Here is a 15,637-nt window from a genome sequence, read left to right on the forward strand (position 1 = left end):
AATGGTAGGTATACTTTGCATATCTATGCTGATGGCATGTACTGTGAATAAACTATGAATTGCATGAATGCCATGTGTTTATGTATACGTGTGTGTGTGAGCAGAATGTACTGCAGTGGGACAGAGTTTAAAGCAGCTATAAAGCAATTCATTCTTGCTTTCCCCTTCCTATTTCAATTCCTTTAAGAACAAATATAGAAGTGTTCTATACTATGGTACAACCCCTGAAAAAGCTATGGATTTGGAGACCAAAGAGATCCAGAGGTTAGGTGAAGTACATTTCTCCTAAGAGATGCTCTAAAAACTGAAAATATTATATTATTTTCTTTCTCTAGTCAAACAGCTAGAGGGAGCATGGCATATTTTTGCTGTTTCAAATAGTTCTATTTGGAAAGAGCTGAGTACAAGTGAGAGTGGGAAAGTATGAGGTGGAGAGGTGGCAGGGTTGGGTTGTAAAGGGTTTCCTTTGCCACTTCTAGGAATTCACACTTCTGAGGGAAATGGGGAGCCATTGAATAATTTAAGTAGGGGATACATTATACTTTATAAAAAGTATATATACTTTTTATATACTTTTCAGATTTATACTTTATAAAAAGATTAATGCAGCTGCTGTGTGAAGAATAAATTGGAGTTTACAAGACTGGAGTCAGGGAGAACAGTCCAGAGACTAGGTGAGAAATGGTGGCAGCCTAGACTAGGGAAGTGGAAATGGGGACACTGAGAAGTGGGTTTGGGAGCTCATGGGAATTCAGATAACATAAAGATAGTTCATTTCCTTAAAAACAGTGGGGCGGGGGGAGATAATGAAGATGGTTATTTCATAGTTGAAACGAACAGATCATTCTGTCAATCTGAGTGGTTTTCAGCATTTTTTTTTTTACTCTGACTCATGTAAAGGCTAAAACCTACTCCCACTAGAAAGCGTTCATGCCGTCAGTGATTCTCTGCAGATAGCATGGAAAGACGCCTATATAACTAACAAAAAATAAAATTAAAATCTCAGGTGATCCCTAAATGCCGTTCAGTCTGGCATTCCTGCCATCTAGGGAATCACTGATCTGTGTAACAGGCAAGCATTTGGAGCAGAAATCCATTCTTCATTTAAAGTAACTGACATTTGAAGGTAACTCTTTGGCAACATAACGCTCGTTCAGATATCTTGCCCTACCACCTGTGCCTTAGACACTAGCTCATTCCTGGTAGAAACACAGCCTTCATGGAACTATGTATCCTTCCCTGATAAAGTGACAAATCAGCCAGTGTATGAGGAATTTGGGTTGTGTAGACAAATACACCAGGTACAGCAGCCAAGACATACACAGTTTGTTGTGAATCATCCACACCAGCTTTCAGTGCAGTTAGATTCACAGAACAATTGCTCAGTTCCTTCCTTCATTTTCACAGTGTAGACCTGGCTCAAGACCCAAGAGTGAAGCAGCAAGTGTGAAGAACCAGAAACATTATAAATAACCAAGAGAATCCTTTTATAACGGCAACTGCCTACTGATTTTGTGGCCTAACAGCTCAAGCAAAAACGAATATAAATACAATATTGTGCAATGACTAATGACTCAAAATTTTGTGCATCAGCAGAAGTGGAACCTGTGGTTGGTGCTAATATTATCAAATGCCTTTGCTGTTTAATAATCTGGTAGCTGTATATTATTTAGCATGCATTTTTCATGGAGAACAACGGTTTAATTTCAAGTACCTCTCACTGAAATGAAAAAGCAGCTGTTAGAAGATGAACATTTGGCAGAAAATATTTTAGTGAATCTTTTGTAAGATACTAAGTCCTATTGGATTAACTGTTTTCTGTCTGGAATAGTAGAGTCACAAAGAAAAGGGATTGCTGACCACAAAAGGCAAGGGCAATCTTTAGAACTCGTGAATCACTAACAGACATTTTAGTTTTAATTGCCATTTATTCACCAATATATATACAAAGCTTTCATTAATACTGCCTGAAGAATGGGCCCTTTTTAATTCCATTTTTAGCTTGGACTCAGGATTCCATTTCTCTTTCGTTAATGTGGAATTCTTTAAATTATAGAATAAATTAATCCACCGCAGACATTTTGGGCAGAATGGGGTTTTCAGCAAGTTTTCAGCCTCCACAGGCCATTCTTCTCAGCAGCTCATCAGCCAGCAGAGCGGTGAGGGCCCCGTCTGGGAGCGGCACCTGCCCCTGAACTTGAAGAAAGGCTAGAGCAGCCCACTGGGCTCCTGGCCTGAACCCACTCTCAGGGTGACAGTGTCCTTCGCATGTTCCTCAGGCTGGCCAACCCCTGGCCAAGTAAGGGGTATGCCAGTGGGTAAGCTACATCACGATATGGCTGCTGGGCACAGCCAGTTTTCAGCCAAAGAACATGATGGTTGAGCTATATTAATGTAGCTGTATTGACTCAGGAACAATTTTTATATTATTATCAGCAAAACATAAAAATGTTCTTTTTTAAATTACCAAGAAATGTGAAAAAACAAAGAGCTTCATCTTATCTCCAGTTCCCATTCCTGGGGTGAAGTGGGTGATAGATAAAGATTAAAAATGGAGGAGTTTTCAGAGATTGCTGAAGATTGCCTATAGGGTGAGGCTCAGGCTTGGTCTGAGGGTGGAATGAGGTATAGAAAAGGGAAAGGATCAGGCATGTCTGTTCTGTATATTATTTGGTAATACGAGAGCCTATATCTACATTTTTTACATGGTAATTTTGATGCAAATTTTATCTTAAAACAACTTCATCAAAATGCCCCACTTCAGTCCTAGTCTGAGTAGCCAGCCCAGAGCCCATCACAAACTAACAAAGTTGAGAATGGACCCTGAGACATGGTCAGGCCCCAGATGGAGCCAGCCAGTGCCCTCTGTCAATATGAACTGATCGCTGACTTGGATCAGGAGCCATTTGTCACCATGGCCAGATCTGTCCATGGCACCAAATGAGGTAGGTTGAACACCACAGCCAAGCACCTCAACTTGTGTGAAGGCCGAGATGGCCAAGACACTGTCAGGCAGGGGATTTCTTTTGTCTTTGACTCAATTTTAGATAGAATCCAAGTAATGCAGTTACAATCATCTGTACTCATTGTTACAAATGGTTACTAAATACTTGTAGGGTACCAATAAAAGAAGAATATGGCAGTTCTAGGATGAAGGTTAATAGAGTTTTTCTTGTTCTGTAGTAGTTGAAATGTAATCAGTGTATTGAAAATCGAAAGATCAGTGTCATTTGTAATATCACTTCAGTCGCTTTGGGCAGTGAAGTGCTGCCCTGAGCATATCTTAGCCCCCACCTTACTTTGATTTTGCATTCAACCCCTTATTGATCCTTCTCTGTTCTCACCTATCTTAATGAAAGAAGGCTTTAGCCTCATAAACCTCATTCCAGATAGAAATACATAATTCAAGAGAAACACTGATGTCAAAGAAGAACGGGCATACCAATTTGTGTCAGCATTTGCTGTAAATTAGAGAGGAGTACAAGGAGAGTTTAATGTAATGTAGAATTGGAATTAAAATAGAACCAATATTTAGGCAGTCCTCCACCTCTTTTTTCCCTGCTGTGACATGAAGGATTGACTTGCTCCCAGCTTATGTACCTAATGTAGTTCATTTTTTTTCTTTTCTGCTGGGATCCCCCCATAAAACACTCCATACTTATTTCTGGCATCCAAAATTACATCTTTTCAGTTTTTCCATTCCAATCACAACCAAAAAGTCAGGGTAGAAAGAGTTGGAGTTTCCCCCCTCATCTTCTACACCTTTGCAGCATAGAAAGGACCTCTGGTGGCCGGGCACAGTGCCTCACTCCTGCAATTCCAGTTCTTTGGGAGGCCAAGACAAAAGGATTGCTTGAGCCCAGGAGTTGCTGGAGACCAGCCTGGGCAACATAGACAGGCCCCATCTCTACAGAAAAAAATTTTTTTTAATAGCCAGGCATGGTAGCAAGTGCCTGTAGTCCCAGCTACTCAGGAGGCTGAGTTGGGAGGATCGTTTGAGTCCAGGGAGGTCAAGGCTGCAGTGAGCTGTGATTGCTCCACTGCACTCCAGCCTAGGTGACAGAGTGAGACCCTGTCTCAAAAAAAGAAAAAAAAAGACCTGCCACGCCAGTGTAATGAGTTGTAGATAACTATTAATCCCCCTTATTACAGTACTAATGTGGTTGTTACCTCCATGGTTTCTTTTTTCCTAAGCTGGAGAATAAAAGGTTGATAGTGAACATCTTACAATGTAATTTTGTGCAAGATGTTCCCATGCACTTGTGAGAATTCTTCAGCACACATCCAGGAGTGTTCTTCCTTTTAAAGTGGTCACATTGGGAAGCTTCACATTCAGACCACATGCCGTTTTCAGAATCTTTTTGGAGCTCTTTTTATGAATTTCTGCCAGAACTGATTTTGTTCTTTACAGTTGCCCATTGATTTTGGCCAATGGTGGAGTTCTCTAGCCTGACCCCTCACCTTAATCATTAGACTTGGCTTTAAACGATTCACTTTTTGCAGAAACAAATTCCTTAGGATAATTGTTCTCAAAATATGACCCGGAAGCCAGCAGTGTCAGAATCACCTGGGAAGTCATTAGAAATACAAATTCCAAGCCCCCCTCAGATTAAATGGATCGGAAACTTTGGGGATTGGAGCCCAGCAGTTGTGTTTTAACAAGCCCTCCAGGCGATTGCAGTGCATGCTCAAGTTTAAGAACCACCGACTAGATAAAATATACCTCCATTGAGGATATTCAAAGATCGACTACAGATTTTGAAGGTACTGAAAGAGAAGTTTCAAAATATTTTTGAGCAAAGTTAGAATACATTTATGCCCTCCCCAGAGGACTGCTTTAATGGGGACTGGGCTTCCACCTAGGTGTTCCAGTTCTGTCACCTAGCCATTTGACCCTGAGCAAGTTCTTACACTTGGTTTCTCATCTGAAAAAAATCAAAGACCCCCCCTACCTCCCTCACAGGATTGTAATGAAATTCAAATTTAGTCACATCTGCAAACATGCCCTGTAAAAAGTGCTATGGAAAAGTGAAAATCATGTCACTTTGCAGGCAGAATTCTGGTAGCCTAAGCATTATGTCAGGTAAATGAGTGGGGCAAAGGCTTATATTTATCATTTCCCTGGCCAGATATACTTTTTTGTCTATAAAATGGCTTTATGGGTGTGTCTCAGATTCTGCCATTTCAGCCCACCAATTCATCTGGTGTTAAGAGAGGAAAACCATTGCCTGATTAGTAGCTATGAAAGGCTAGAAAAACACTAATATATCCATTTTCAGGTTGGGCCTGGTGGCTCATGCTGTTAGTCCCAGCCCTTTGGGAGGCAAGGCAGACGAATCGCTTGAGCCCAGAAGTTTGAGACCAGCCTGGGCAACATGGCGAAATCCTGACTCTACAAAAAAAGTACCAAAAAGATTAGCCACCTGCCTGTAGTCCCAGCTACATGGGAGGCTGAGGTAGAAGGATCACTTGAGCCCAGGAGGCTGAGCCTACAGTGAGCTGAGATTGTGCCATTGCACTCCAGCCTGGGCAACAGAGTAAAACCCTGTCTCAAGAAAGAGAAAAATATGTCCATTTTTGGCGGGATGTGGTGGCTCATGCCTGTAATCCCAGCACTTTATGAGGCTGATGTGGGCAGATTACTTGAGGTCAGGAGTTTGAGACTAGCCTGGCCTATATGGTGAAACCCCATCTCTATTAAAAATACAAAAATAAGCCAGGCATGGTGGCGCACGCTTGTAATCCCAGCTACTTGGGAGGCTGAGGCAGGAGAATCACTTGAACCCAAAAAGCAGAGGTTGCAGTGAGCTGAGATCACACCACTGCAGTCCAGCCTGGGCGACAGAGTGAGACTCAGTCTCAAAAAAAATAAAAAGAAAAATATATCACTTTTCAAACTTGCGGTTCTCTACAAGGACTCGGGAAAGCTCAGAAATGAGCCTTCAGGGCCAACTATGTTGTGTGGATACTGAAGCTCGCATGCCTGGAACATGGCACACAACAGCGGTGCAAGGGTCTGTCCTAAAACCATCATTTTATCCCTGTGCAGGGTTGTCTGGACCTTCAAAGAGGAAGCTCAGTGCTCATTGTCACACAATAATCACTGCAGAGACACTGAAAAGAAAAGCCCTCCAGAAAATCACATCTATGGAAACAAGATTTACAAACCGAAGCAGTTAATGCAAGTTTGTCCAACCCACAGCCCAGGGGCTGCCTGCAACCCAGGACAGCTTTGAGTGCAGCCCAACAAGAATTTGTAAACTTTCTTAAAACATTATGAGAATTTTTGTGTGTTTTTTTTAACCTTAGCAGCTACTGTTAGTGTTAGTGTATTTTATGTGTGGCCCAAGAAAATTATTCCAGTGTGGCCCAGGGAAGCCAAAAGATTAGACACCCTTGAATGTATCTGTGTTTGAAAAGAATGTGGATGGATTTTTACCTTGGAGATTAGCCTTTACAAACAACTTCATCATAGGAATTCTTTTTTTTTTTTTTTTTTAAGACAAGATCTCACACTCACCCAGGCTAGAATATACAGCTCACTGCATCCTCAACTTTCTGGGCTCCAATAATCCTCCTACCTCAGCCTCCAGAGTACCTGGGACCACTCGCGTGCACCACCACACCTCACTAAGTTTCACATTTCTTTGTAGAGACAAGGTTTCGCCATCTTGCTCAGGCTGGTTTCAAACTCCTGAGCTCAAGCAATCTGCCTGCCTCGGCCTCCCAAAGTGCTGGGATTACAGGCTTGAGCCACTGTAACTAGCCAGGAATTCTTAAACAGCAAGCTCCTGGTATATTTATAATTTAATTTGAAAACTTTACAAAGTCTTCAGTGAACACTTCTGGGCAGGAAAGAAGCTAAACCTGTTGCCTCAGTGCTTACTGGGAATGAAGTTTCAGTAACATGGAAATTTGCCACTACCTGGCCAACACCAGCTTCACTCTTCACACAAAATGCCAGCTAAAATCAAGATTAGGTGTGATTATATTAATAATTGGTTAATCATGGTTACATTATTGGATAATTATGGAACAATAAGCTATTGGTTAACTATAGAATTAGAATATGCAGTGATTTTGGTCAAAAATGTGTCCCCACTTAAGGATCTCTAGAGACAAAGTAGATAAGTCATTCCTAGGTCTGGGGTGGTGGGAGGAATGGGGAGTGGCTGTTAATAAGTATGAAGTTTCTCTCTGGGAATGAAAATTTCTAAAATTAGATTGTGGTGATGGTTGCTGGACCCTGTAACTATACTAAAGAACATTGAATTGTACACTTTAAATGGGTGTATTATATGTATATTAATCATATCTCAAAGCTGGTTTTTTTAATCCAGTAGCTAATGAATTGTAGAGCCAAGAAAAAAAATTGTACCTACGTAAAAGATGGAAGCAAAAATAATATCAAAATTTTGCTGCATGCAGTTTCAGACTTGATTCAATAAAAGCTATCATTTGAAAAAGACTAAGCCAGAAAATACTTGCTTTTTTTTTTTAGAGTCTCGCTCCATCACCCAGGCTGGAGTGCAGTGGGGCAATCTCAGCTTACTGCAACCTCCGCTTCCCAGGTTCAAGTGATTCTCCTGCCTCAGCCTCCTGAGTAGCTGGGATTACAGGTGCACGCCACCACACCGAGCTAATTTTTGTACTTTTTTTTTTTTTTGTGGAGATGGGTTTTGCCATGTCAGTCAGGCTGGTCTTGAACTTCTGACCTCAAGTGATCCGCCCACCTTGGCTTCCCAAAGTTCTGGGGTTGCAGGCATGAGTCACCGCATCTGGCCCCTGCTCTGTCTTCTAATTGCAGAGCAATTAAAAAATGGATCATCTCAAACTAATAACTGAATTTTTTTTTTTTTTTGAGACAGAATCTTGCTCTGTCACCCAAGATGGAGTGGCACAATCCAGCAGGGGCACAATCTTGTCTCACTGCAACTTCCACCTCCTGAGTCAATCAATCATCCCACCTCCGCCTCGAAAGTAGGCAGGACTATAAGTGCATGCCACCACACCCAGCTAACTTTTGTATTTTTTGTAGAGATGGGGTCTCACCATGTTGCCCAGGCTGGTTTTAAACTCTTGGCCTCAACTGATCCTCCCACTGCAGCCTCCCAAAGTGCTGGGATTACAGGCATGAGCCACCATGCCCAGCTAATAATTGAAATTTAAATGTCAAAAATCAAGGTGGCTGGTAGTAGAAGACAAAGTCACAGACATTTGCAGCATAATGGTTTGTCATGATCCCTACAGATTGCTTTAGGAAAAAAATGAGCACTTACACAATAATGATTAGAAAACCGAACTCTTGGCTGGGTGCAGTGGCTCATGCCTGTAATCCCAGCACTTTGGGAGGCCAAAGTGAGCAGATCATGGAGGATCGAGACTATCCTGGCTAACCCGGTGAAACCCCATCTCTACTAAAAAAATATATAAAAACATAGCCAGGTGTGGTGGCACACGCCTGTAGTCCCAGCTACTTGGGAGGCTGAGGCAGGAGAATCACTTGAACCCGGGAGGCAGAGGTTGCAGTGAGCTGTGATCACGCCACTGCACTCCAGCCTGGGCAACAGAACGAGACTCTGTCTAAAAAATAAGAAGAAAAAAAGAGAAAACTGAACTCTCATAGTCCTTCATGATGCTCATAAACTGACCTGGTTAGGAAAGGCTGGAAGATAGAGGCTCAGGAAAGGATGTGATCTCATCCTATGACAGAAATATGCACTGATAAGAGAGGTTAGAAAAATTCAGATTTTGGCTAGGTACAGTGACTTGTGTTTGTAATCCCAGTACTTTGGGAGGCCAAGGCAGGAGGATCACTTGAGGCCCAGAGTTTGAGACCAGCCTGGGCAACAAAGAGAAACCCTGTCTCTATAAAAATATATTCTAAAGAGAAAAGAAAGAAAAAGAAAAATTCAGATTTGAGCTGTGGAACTGGGCTCTTGTGTAAGTAGCATTGTGTCCAATGGTATGTTCACAAACAGACCACTCAGTCCTGTCTGCATAGGGGAGTACCTTTGCACTTTCCCACTTTGGGAAAGATAGGCCATGCCAAGCTGGTTCTCATCTTCTTGTTAAAATCCTTGCTCCAGGGGTTGAGCTTCCCCAGGACTCATTGGTGGCCATGGAGACTGTAGATGGAGGTAAATGGGAGAGGAACTGGCTGACAGAGTTAGCATGTATCGAACTTAGAGTTGCTGCCTAGGGCTTCTTAACTCACTAGAAGACCTTGACTGGGCCACTGGTAGGTAGTTCTTTGGGACAAGAGGCCCTGCTTCATTGTTTCTCAGACTGTTTTTTATCATCACCCTACGGCAAGGAAACTGAGACTTTTTTCCCTAATCACCCTCCCTCTTTCCCCCATGAAATTTTAATACCACAGCTATACCACGTACACACACACACGTTGACCTACAGTGGGATTACATTCTGATAAACCAACCATAAATTGAAAATTTCATTAGTCGAAAATGCATTTAATACAGCTAACCTACTGCTATAGTTGGGATGTTGTCCCCATTAAATCTCTGGAGGTGGGGCCTGGTGGGAGGTGACTGGATCATGGGGAAGGATTTCTCATAAATGGTTTAGCACAGTCCCCTTGCCACTGTCCTTGCAACAGTAAGTTCTCTTGAGATCTGGTTGTTTAAAAGTGTGGCGACAGGCACAGTGGTTCATGCCTGTAATCCCAGCACTTTGGGAGGCCAAGGCAGGTGGATCACCTGAGTTTAGCAGTTAAGACCAGTATGGGCAACCTAGCAAAACTGTCTCTAAAAAAAATACAAAAATTAGCTGGGTAAGATGGCACATACCTGTAGTCCCAGCTACTCAGGAAACTGAGGCAGAAGGCTGGCTTGTGCTCAGGAGGTTGAGGCTGCACTGAGCCGTGAGTGACAGAGTGAGGCCCTGTGTCAAAAACAAAAGTGTGTGGCATCTTCCCCATCACTCTCTCTTGCTGCCGTTCTCCCTATGTACCATGCCTGCTCCTGCTTTGCCCTCCACCATGAGTGAAAGCTCCCTGAGGCCTCCTCAGAAACCAAGTAGATGCTGGCACCATGCTTGTATAGCTGCAGAACATGAGCCAGTTAAAACTCTTTTCTTTATAAATTAGCCAGCAGGTATTTCTTTATAGCAATGCAAGAACTGCTTAACACACCTACCAAACATTGTATTACAGTTTGTACTGAATGCGTATCACTTTCACACTGTCATAAACTTGAAAACTTATAAATCGAACTGTCATAAGTTGGAGTTGGCACCATCTGCATGTGGGGGGGAGTGTACTGTGGCCCTTTGGAGAGCATTTATGTAATATCTAAGATTCTTTTTCCATGCACCCCCACCAAGAATGGGTTTTGACTCCTATGAGGGAGATATAGCCTCAGTTGTGAATGCATGCCCTGGATGAAATGAAGGCTATAGGCAGGGCCCTTCTGTTCACTCTGAGTGAGTGGTGAGGTTGGTCACATGGAGTAGGTGGATCAGGTGACCCTATATCCATCATTAATCAGGATAGGCCCTGACCTCAGATTCCAGCACTGCATTGCTAGAGGAACATCCTCTAAAATCACATTGTTCCTGAATCATCTGTTCAGCCTGCCTGCCCCGTCCTCCAGCCTCTGCTCCATCTCCTCTCCATGGGCAGCAGCCCTCTGCCCAGTGGCCGGCTAGCTGTGGTAGACAATGGAATGCCCCATCAACTTGGCATTGCTGAGTATGTACAGGCTGTTCCTGCCAGCAGTAACCCTGTTCCCATCCTGTCCTGCAGCCTCACCTGCCCCAGCTCTAGGCCTCTGCCCAGAAGCCTCTCTCAGTGTTCTCCTCTACAACTCCTCCACAAAGGAAAGCATGAAATTTACCAGGCTCTCCTAGTGTTGCACTGACAACAGCACCTTTATACTTCTATACATTGCTTTCATCTCCTCCTTACAACCTCTCTAAAGGTCTCATATTGCATCTCCCCCTTCTCCAGAGGGGAATGGATTTCAGAGACTCCAGCACACAGTGGTAACCATGGCTGGAACTCTCTAGAGCCTGGCATCCCTCATAAACAAGGGCCACAGGACACTGGCCTTCACCTCTTCCTGGCTCCAAGTGCATTCCTGGCCACCCTTATCCTTCTGCCCTGTGCTGGAAACATAATGCCAGTCACAGCATAAACCTCTTGCCTCACAATCCTATGGATTGTGCCCTAGGATGGCAACCTTCTTTGTTTCACAGAAGCCTTGTCTGTCCTCCTCTGACCTAGGTTATGGGCTTTCACTGCCAAAAACTTGAGCAACGTAAGGGGCCACCAAGATAATACCATCTTTGTCTGCCTCACCTTTGTTTGAACACCTGCTCTGTGCCAAGCACTGTGCTAAGCCTTTTCACATACATTACCTAATTCTGTCTTCACAGTAGCCCTATGAGGTAAGTTCCCATTGTACAGATAAATAAACCCACAGAAAAGCTGAGTAACTTGCCAGAGGTCACACAGCTAGTAAGTGGTGAAATCAGGACTTAAACCCAGGTCTGTCTGACTCCAAACCATTTACTGCGTTGTCCCAGTATAAAGAAAAAAAAAAACACTTTATCCGGTTGTATGAATAGAAATAAAAATGACACAAGAGCTTCGTTACCAGTGAAAAGGCAATGAATTTACCATTCTTAAAAGATGACAGAGCCGGCCAGGAGTGGTGGCCTGTGCCTGTAGTCTCAGCTACTGAGGAGGCTGAAATGGGAAGATCGCTTGGGCCCAGGAGGTTGAGGTGGCAGTGAGCCCTGACCACGCCACTGTACCCCAACCTGGGTAACAGAGCGAGAGCCTGTCTCAAAAAACAAACAAAAAAGATGACACAGCTACAAAAAGGGACAGAGGCAGGACTTAAAACCAGGTTGATTTGACACCTGTGTCTCCTGCCTGTCAATGATTAACCCTTGGAGGAGAAAGAATGACTTATACATTCCCAGGCCCAGTCAGCTGGATGCTCACGCCTCAGCCTCCTGCAGAGACGAATAAGGCAAAAACCCCATTTTTAGAACTTGGAAGCAAGCACAGAGCAAGCCTGGCCTCCAGGCTAGCCTAAGTGTGAGCCATCTCAGCAGCTGGCGCAGCCTCCTTGAAACACTTTCCCTTGAAGAAATTCTGACCTAAACCCAGTGTAGCCAGCAAGGCTGACCCTGTCGGTGGAATCTGGTGGCCCCAGTATGGTGGTGGGAGGTAGCAGGGACCCTGCTGGTTTACATTTGCCCTCTCTCCCTTTCCTGAACCCCTGATAATATTCTTTTTTAAGAAATATTGCATTGACTTATAATTTAGTCATGTTTCATCACATTTGCTTTTTCCTGGCTTCTAAAACCACAAGCATGGCTGAGGAATTCATGTCCACAGTGTAGGCTCTGAATAGCTTTGTGTAGGGAGAGGTTTTGAAAAGAGAAGAAAGTGGCATCACTTGTGAGATGGAATGCATGAAGACATTGAGGAGGAATGCAAGGGCTGTAACTGTTAGGGTCCCTCGGCAGTTTGGGTAGTGACTCATTCAGCGTGGGTACGGATTCCTAACAAGTGAAGCTCGGTGATGGTGGTGACGTCATTCTTGCGAGATTGTCTGGGATCTGTTAGAGCTGCCTGACAAGTTCTTACCTTGGGGATTTTCATCACTTGGGGCTTTTTCCCAGCTACACTTCTTGCCCATCATTTCCTCCAACTTGTCCCCTTTTCTATCAACTGGAATTTGGCAAACTAGGACTTTCACGAGTCTGTTCCATTGTCGTCCTCCTACAGGGCGTTCCTGGGACAGTGTGTGCTCCTTACCTCACTGCTCAGTACCCATCCTCCTGACAGTTCTTGGTTCAGTCACCGCCTCCCTCAGCTACAGTCCAGGCCTTGCAATAGGTCTCAAGACATGGAGGTGATGAAGACAGTCATCCTACCCTCAAGGGGAGGGCAGGGGGCAGCCAGGAGGACCTGACTGAGACAGGTAGTTTCGGGGACAGCATGGTGCTTTGAACATAGTGCCAGGCAACAAATATGTGATGACCAAGTTAATACCCAAGCTGAGTCTTCAAAATGAGTGTAGAAGTTAGTCTAGGGAAAAGTCCAAGCCGAGTTGTCCCCATGTACTGAGACCCATAAGTGAGTAGGAAGAAGTCGGTTCCTTAAGTGAATAGGAGGAAGTAAGAGATGAAACTGGAAAAGTGGTTTAGGGAACCTTGTGTGCCATGTTAAGAAGTTGACGGCATGGAGGCCACGTGGACAGATTTGCAATAGTGTAGAGGATGGGCTAAAAGGGTCCAGACCGGAGGCAGGGAGATGGGCTAGGAAGTTAATGTGGCCCTCCGAGGTGATGTGAACATGAGCGGGGCAGTGGGGGTACAGGTGGAGATGAGAGGGCAGATTTGAGAAATATTTAGGATTTAAACCCAGCCACTGGTGACTGATTAAGTATATGGGAAGGAGATACCCAGGAGACCCCCCAGTTTTCAGTGTGGAGGTGCCACAAGCTGAAGACATAATAAGAGGCCCATGTTAAGGCAGAGTTTTGGGTTCATTCCAGCCATGCTGAGTTGCCTGCAAGAGACATGAGCCAGGTTGAGCAGGCTCATAGGTAGTTAGATACACAGATCCAAAGACAGAGGAGAGTCTGAGCTAAAGATAATGATTTAGGACCCATTATATTCATAGCAGCTGAAACACTATAGCTGCGTACACCCAGCTTCCTGTCCTGATCCTTGTCTATTTAGGACTTTGGCATCTCCACAACGACTTTTCTCTCTGCCCTGGTGCTATCATGATGTGGGATGGCTTCAGTGCTGTAAGGATGAACCGTTACCAAGTCTCATAGATCCTAGACGCCCTCAACTCCGGTGACTCTTCACCTCCACTCCACTGCAGGCTCGCACTCCCATGACAGCCTCCAGAACATTGCTATTACCTCCTTGGAACCACTTCAGTTCTGCGGTAGAAACCTTACATCCTCTCTGAGCAACCTCTGGCTTTTGCCGCTTCTGTGCTGTTCTCACTTTCCTTAGTTCCCTGCGCTTTCTCTTTGCCCAGTGACCCTCTCCAGACCTCTCTTCTTTCCTTATCCAGGTCAGACTCTCTGGTTGTTCATCTGAAATATTCTTTCACGAAACCTTTGATTCCTTTGTACCCCTGCTCGTCCCCCACGCCTGCCCAGGACCACACTAGTTCATGTTCTCTGCTCCAGCCCCAGGCACACGGAGGAAAATGGGCCCCTCATGCAGTGGAGCGTCAGTAGAGCTTCACAGCCTTCCCTCCATCCCTGTCATTCTTCATCACTGCAGAAAACATCAGCCTTCCCATGGGGAAATGGGAAAATGTGGGCAGTCTCTTTCCCCCAAAATAGCTTCTCCATCTGCTCTGCTGCTGGATTCCTGCACAGATGACCTTGGTACAAATCTCAACTGCCATTTACCACCTTTCCTTTACACGGGGCAACTGATTTAACCTTCTTGAATCGCAGTTTCCTCAGCATAAAATAAGGATGGCCCAGGGTGGCTGCTGACCTCTATGACACTCTGTGTAAATTATTATAGAAGAAGGTGCCCCTCTGGATAGGCACACAGCTTGGTGAGCTGGCCATGGCCCGCAGCCCACTCTCAGCCCTCAGCTAGGCACACTTGCGCAATGTCACTTTGCCTAACCATACAGCACAGCCCAAATAAGCCTACCTCCCCCGGGTTCTAATGAAAATAAAGGCCATAACATGCAAAACACTCCGCAGAGAGCCTGACTCCAAGCAGAGCCTCAAAACAAAAGCCACCAGAGACCAGTGGACTCAGCTTAATACGTAGGCGTGCTCTGCTGGGGACGTCACGCATTTATGCCAGCTCCACAGCATTTATTAGAGAGCAGAGCCTTGAGAAGCAGGGACATGAGTAGGCTACTTTCAGTGAAGGAGCAGACCCATGGCCAAGAGTCAAGGGGCCAAGCAGACAAGGGACAGGGGAAGGGAAAGGGGAGTGGGGCAACTGTGGACAGACAGGATTGTCTGAAACAGAGGGGAAGGGAAATGAGAAAATAGCCACCCCATGGCAACATTGCCTCAGGCCCTAGCAGCAGAGGCTGCCCACCCAGATGCTCATGAGTGTCATCTCTCACCAGCACTGCGGTCCTCAACCCTCCCTTCCCCGCCAACCCTCCTACCCCAACTAGAAGGCTCAGGTACTCCATGGGGCGTGTTTTGCTGTCCTTACACTTCCCTGATTCTCCAGCTTCCTCCATGGGCACCACCAGAACTCAGAACCCAGGAATGCCAAGCCCCCTCAGGAAGGCAGAGGTTTCAGATGCCACACCCATTCCATAAGAGCAGCTCTTCCTTAAGAGGAAATCACTATGAGAAGGCAAAGGGTAGTAGCCACATGGGTATTATATTGAAGGAAGATGAATTATGCCATCACCCCTTTTGTCACAAAAATAATTTTCAGTAAAAGGTTAAAACCATCATGTTGTATCAATGAGAACTATTTCATTATTCCAAGAATGATTGATTGGAAAGTAATTGACTTACAGGAAAATCACAGTGATACAATACAGCTTCTACTTTTAAAGCACTTTCCATTTAAAAAAAAATCATACCAGTGTATAAAAATAGTTATACTGAAGATGTGAATCAACAGCCAAGTAATTTATTGG

General features: G+C 44.6%; 1 protein-coding gene and 1 pseudogene across 7 annotated transcripts in view; both read left to right on the forward strand.

Moving 5' to 3' along the window:
- RBKS (ribokinase) overlaps positions 1 to 15,637 on the forward strand; it is a 105,020-nt gene that overhangs the window by 74,707 nt on the left and 14,676 nt on the right. For 3 of the 7 annotated variants that reach the window (XR_004733697.3, XR_613852.6, XM_002757912.6), the window contains one exon: positions 1,408 to 1,564. The exons of 3 other annotated variants lie outside the window; for them this stretch is intronic. Coding sequence is in view for 2 of the 4 variants with exons in the window: in XM_002757912.6 (XP_002757958.3) it covers positions 1,408 to 1,473 (66 nt within the window). In the remaining 2 variants the exon portion in view is untranslated. Of the gene's footprint in view, positions 1 to 1,407; positions 1,565 to 6,049; positions 7,467 to 15,637 lie in introns of those variants that run through there. One more of the 7 variants, XM_008980954.5, reaches the window with a different exon arrangement.
- On the forward strand, positions 6,148 to 8,313 carry LOC144579367 (protein GVQW1-like; annotated as a pseudogene).

The sequence above is a fragment of the Callithrix jacchus genome, chromosome 14 (assembly GCF_049354715.1).
Source record: "Callithrix jacchus isolate 240 chromosome 14, calJac240_pri, whole genome shotgun sequence".
NCBI classification, from domain to species: domain Eukaryota; kingdom Metazoa; phylum Chordata; class Mammalia; order Primates; family Cebidae; genus Callithrix; species Callithrix jacchus.